Source organism: Halyomorpha halys, unplaced genomic scaffold (genome assembly GCF_000696795.3).
Source record: "Halyomorpha halys isolate HHAL.00 unplaced genomic scaffold, Hhal_1.1 Scaffold197.1, whole genome shotgun sequence".
Classification (NCBI taxonomy): domain Eukaryota; kingdom Metazoa; phylum Arthropoda; class Insecta; order Hemiptera; family Pentatomidae; genus Halyomorpha; species Halyomorpha halys.
Genome location: NW_027114299.1, coordinates 457,564 through 463,588, shown reverse-complemented (window position 1 = coordinate 463,588; position 6,025 = coordinate 457,564). Strand labels below are relative to the sequence as shown.

At 33.7% G+C, this 6,025-nt stretch overlaps 1 protein-coding gene across 1 annotated transcript in view; it reads right to left on the bottom strand.

Annotated features, from left to right (window-relative positions):
- LOC106679362 (death-associated protein kinase 3) overlaps nucleotides 1-6,025 on the bottom strand; it is a 265,743-nt gene that overhangs the window by 11,014 nt on the left and 248,704 nt on the right. Inside the window, 1 exon segment of the mRNA XM_067051495.1 lies at nucleotides 2,165-2,377. Coding sequence (XP_066907596.1) covers nucleotides 2,165-2,377 — 213 coding nt within the window.

The following is a 6,025-nucleotide window of genomic DNA, read 5'->3' as shown; positions in this document are numbered from 1 at the left end:
CAGGTCGAAACGTCGGCATAAAATAAATAAATATGGTTTTGTTTATTTATGTTGTTCTTTGCTGACCGCACCCCCCGACAAACTTCTTCAAGAAAAAAGTTATTAAGAGTATCTTATGTATTTTGATTAGGTATGACATAAAATATGTCTTCCTATGTCTATGTTATCATTTTAGTATTATCATTACTTTAATTCGTTAAATTTTCGATATCGATATTTCGATATTTTAAAATATCGATATTTTAGTTCCGATATAATACCGATATAGATATTGCTATCCGATATAGATATCGATATCAATATCGATATTTTTCTTTCGATATCCCATCCCTAGGCTACACCTCTCCAGGGTTATATTAATACTTGTCCATATCTACAAACATGGTTGCAAAAATGGACAATCGTGAAGTCCAAAACATTTCTGACCATAGTACTGAGAAAACTAAACAGCATAACATAAAAGAACTAAATAATTTTATTCCTAAACTTTTAATTTCGAATTAATCTTAATTAGAGAAAAAATGGTGTAAATGAAGACTACAATATTAAAAAAAGAACAATACTTTTTATTTATTGAAATTTACAACTTTTTAAAAAAAATACAATAAATAAATGTGATAAATTTTCAGGACACACGATAATCTTGGTTAAGGAATCACCCAATTGTGGTACTTCAAACATAACTATAAATTAGAAGAACCCGTGGCCATATTCTTTTCAGACACTTCAGAGGATTATCAGGGATTGTTAAGGATGAGAGATTAAAAATTAATGGATTTGGGTGGGTAAAGATTTTGGAATGAAAGGAGGAATATCTATTTCGGGCCAAATTTACATCTACTGGGATGTTGAGGTGTTTATGGATGAGTTTCTTTGTGACGTAAATAGGAGCATCAAGGATCTTACAGAGGATTTTGGATTGTAAGGAATTCGATGGTTTGGTGGAGCCCCAAAGCTTAATTCCGTATGTCCAAATGGGTCTGATAATTATACCGTATATATATAGCGAGTTTTTTTTATATGTATATATAGTTGACCATAAAATTTGATGTATAGGAAGATGGTCAGGGTTGCGGTCAAAGGATAAACAAAAATAGTTTACAACTATTTATTTTCCGACGTTTCGCCCCAATTTGTAGGGCTTCATCAGGGCTGTTCAGAACAAACGGGTGAACCGTATTTTTATATAAAAAATTTTTACTCTTGCCATTGTTACTTATGTTTATGTATAGGAAGATGGTCAGGGTTGCGGTCAAAGGAGAAACAAAAATAGTTTACAACTATTTATTTTCCGACGTTTCGCCCCACTTTGTAGGGCTTCATCAGGGCTGTTCAGAACAAACGGGGTGAACCAGGTTGTTCTGAACAGCCCTGATGAAGCCCTGCAAAGTGGGGCGAAACGTTGGAAAACAAATAGTTGTAAACTATTTTTGTTTCTCCTTTGACCGCAACCCTGACCATCTTCCTATACAACAAGAGTTTTTTTTTGTTGTATATGAGAAGTTTAGAGCGTTTGTTAAGTAGGTGTTGCAGTAATCGGAATCTACGAGCAGTTTCAGTTAAGTGTGGGGATTCCAAGTCTTGTCAAAATGGAATCCTAAGAAGCGAATCTGTTCAACAGGGTTTAGTGGGATATTAAAAAAAACAAAACAAAAAAAACAGTAGGGAACGATAGTAGAGGTTTACGACGGAAAGTAAAGATGATCTGAAGGGGTTTGTTAGGATTTATTTTAATTCTCAAGTTGTGACACTATTCTTCAATAGATGTTATATTTGACAGCAGAGTTTGTGATGCAATAATAGGGTCATTGTTTACAGACAGTACATATCGCACTAGTATTTCTAAAGTGACACAACTCAAAAATCGGTGTTTTTGAGTTATGACTATGAAAGAAATTGGTAAATATATCTTTAAGAATCATCAAAACTGTATTAACCTAGCTTCAGAGCTTGTCCGCCAGAGGGCACTTGTGTCACTCTTGCTGCCTTAATGCTATTCCCCCTCCATAGGCAAGAGTGTCACATTGTCAGTTGTCTTGAATTTTGAGTTGTGTCACTTTAGAAATACTAGCGCGATATGTGTCATCAGCATATAATTAAACATAAACAAAATAAAAGTAAAGAAAACTCCGAACAACATAATAAATACAGATTGAGTACTTACAACTCTAGAACGAGTATTATCTCTGTGGAGGACTCGAAGACCTTGTGGAGGGATACGATCCTCGAACAGGACCGGCAGGCCTCCAGGACGGCAACTTCGTGGAGTATCTCTTCACGACTCTCTTTCGACCGGGCTTTCTTCTTCAACGACTTAGCAGCAAACTCCCTCCCGGTCGACAGTTCCCGGCATCGCCGTACCGCCGCATATTTTCCTCTGTAACAATAAAAAAAACAGTTTTGATTCCTCCGAAACACTGAGAGAGATCATTGAGATTGTAATGTATAAATGTGAAATAATGAAATAAGATATGATGCAAAGAATTCCCTTGTTTAAAACATTTGGGTATCTTGAACTCAGAATACTGATTCATACTTCATTAAGCCTTTCGCTATAGATCAAAATCGAGGTATTATAGATCCGTACTAGATTTACTAATTTCTTTGGTATTCTCTGTTCAATCTAAATATTAGGGGTATTCATGATCTTTAGTTTAACATGTTAAATGGAAAAAGTTATGTTAAATGGATAAATATTTCCTTCTTTTACCATGCTAAAATGATATAACATATAACATGGTTGAGAGCCGTTACGAGGTTTGTTAAATGGAGAATGACGTCATGCAACAGACCAGCTGAGCTCGTCACCGTTTCGTTAGTTGCCGTGTTAAGTTACTTGCAAGTAGTTAGTGTTTTGATTGTGTTAGTATTGTTTTGGATGTTTTTAAACAAGACACTCAGTAGCCAAACTTATAACTACCACTTTCCACTCACTTTAGGCATGTTGTAATAAATTACTTAAATTACTTTAACTATAAAAACTTAGGGTTTTTATGGGCGTTGATGACTGTTTTACACCTTTTAGTTCTAATAAACAGCAACAACTCAGAAGTAGACTTTAACAAGAAGTTTTCGAAGGAAGGTTATTAAACAAGTTGCTTAGAAAATCCGCTAGGAGCTCTCGTGCATTTAGCACGACTTTAAATGGGGCTGCTCACAATGCTATTCTTATGAGATTTAGAATGGTAAAATATTTTACTTTAACACAACGTCATGGATATCCCTATTATACAGCTTCAGGTGGTCAATAGAATATATAATGCGTATTTATAATATAAGTATATTTTATAATATAAAATATAATAAATATATAATGTCACCCTTTTCGAAATTCTTATAAAGCTGATGAACTATATATTATTAAGGTTGTATTCCTTTTTTTATTTTGAGATCATACTGAGAAAAATATATTATTTATTGGAATGAATATGGAACCTCTTTGTACCCTAAACCACTTTTACCATTAATATACCTACAAGATTATTTTAGATTAGTAACAAGATTATTTTAGCTTTGAAAATTGTCAGCTAATAACAGAAATCCTGGAAATTACCACAGAGAAAAAATAGATATCATTTAAAATCACAATGGAGGTTAATGTAAAGAGTAAATATTTTGCCGAGTCGTCATTTTCCCTATTGGGATACTAACAGGAAAGCATAGTGTTGGATTTTCATCGAAGAGCGGTGGCATTGTTTCATTCATTGAAACCATTCTGGGAAGCGTTCATTGATACTGAGTCAGCTTCGCTTTGTCATCTGAGGCCACTGGCAACGGGACATTGAGCTGCTAAAATAAATGCAATCCTTCCAATATTTTTTTTTTTTTTAATAATTTATTTATTGTTATTTACAACTGTATACATATATACACATCAAGTAAATTTGCTGTTAGTGATATTATGACATGATACAAACAAGTGCAAAATCTACCCATTGATAGAACTCCAAAAACACTTCTAAAGGAGAAGATCTCGAGGCCATCTTCTTTTCAGACGCCTAGGAAGATTATTAGGTAGTGAAGGAGAAGGCAGGTTAGAAACGAGTTGGTTTGGGTGGTTGGGAAGTTTATTATGGAAGGATTGCTACGAATTAAAAATTAATTTTTAAATGTTTTGAAACAGCAGCCATTTTTTATTTCATCTAACTATGGTTGGCATTTTTATCAATTTTGACTATTAAGTTTGCATAGTTTACATTAAAGTAATCAAAACTTAAGGTAAAATAACTGACTTCTGTTTCACAGAGCTCTTAAGGGGCCTCTACATGTTGGCCAAGCCATGGCGAACTCTGACATACGCGAGCATGTGGATGGGTGGCTTGGCTTGGTTGGCCTAGGCTCGTTGCCGAGCCGTCGAGAGTAAGTTTTTTGGCCACAGATCAAAGGGGTTCGTGAGAGCGCTCGTGTAGCATCTCCACCATTGTTCTTTGTCTAGTTACAACTGAGAGCTGTTAGGAGGTTAAAGGTGTTTGTTGGTACTTTTTATAATAAGTTTTATACTTAATCTTATTTATTTATATTTAATTTCCTTTTTTTTGTAATAAAAATAATATAATCCCAGTACAATGGGCTGAAACTACTTATCGTCCGCCATGCTTGCCTCTCTGAATAACACTGACATGTGGATGGTCCGCTCTTTGTTTGCCGAGCATTTGTACAAGCCTCCGATCCGTGGCGAGCGGCCAACATGTGGATCCACCTTTAGACTATTATAAGGTATACGTTGACTGTAGCTGACTATAAAATTGTTTAAAGTTGAAAAAAAAAATGTTTAAATATCCTTCAAAATTTCAATAAAGATTCCGAAATCGCTTGGTAGAATTTGCAAAAATTACACGATCAGTTTTCTCTAGTCCAGGTCAGTCTCTGAAAACATTATTTTCAAGAACGAAAAATCATTAAATTAAAATTTTTCGTAAGTGCCGATCACCTGACGTGTGGGACTTAAACTCGGATAATGTTTCGTTGGTAGCATCAGAAAAAAAGTCATATAAACAAAATTCAAATGAGTTCGATCCAAATTTACCAGGATAATTTTGAAAATCAGAAAATTGTCCGCCAGGTGGCTATAATCTCAGCATAAGTACTATTTCCCTTAACAAAAACATTTTTTTTTTTCATAAACTTTTATCAATCCATGCAACCTGAAAAAAATGAAATTTTTAATCTCCTAAGGAACATCCTTAGAACCGTCCAGAAATTTTTTAGTTTCCTTATTATTAAATTAATGAAACAATTTGACTATGGGATCTGGAAGTATACTAAAAGCTGTAAAACTGGAAGGTACACTGTGAGGGACATTTTGTTTTTTTAATTCAGCGGGCTGTCACCGCGCTCGTTCCTCTTCCTTCTTCGTCCAAGGTCCGGATTTTTTTCCCTATTTAACAAGAACGTTATGGATCAGGATGTTGACTTTTTATTGTTCCATCCATTATCCGGATAATATCGATAGCTAATTATGTCCTCAAGGCTATACTGACACTGAAGAATTAATATCGATAAATATTCATATCACACTGGCAGAATGCTATTGTTCAGGCCACTTTTATTAAATTTATATTAAATAAATTCCAAACTCACTTTCTTCGATTTAGTTACCATTATTTTCCCATTAGGTTTACCATTTACTACCTTGAATCATGTACTATTGAATTTCTTGTAACATCTACAATAATATAAAAATCTTAGAACAAGTTATTGCGAGTTGGGCAAATATTATTCGAATAGAGACGAATACTTTTTTATTCGTGAATTTTCAACTCGAATAATCAATTATTTGTATAAAAACATATGATCAACAATCCGAATACTTTTTTATTCGTCATTATTTTACAGGAATAATCAATTATTCGGGCAAAACAATTGGAATAACCATTTGAATACTTTTATATTCGTCCATTTTATTGAAAAAATTAAATGATCTACAATCTGAATACTTTTTTATTCGTCATTATTTTACACGAATAATCAATTATTCATACAAAACATATGATTAACCATCCGATTACTTTTTTATTCGTCATTA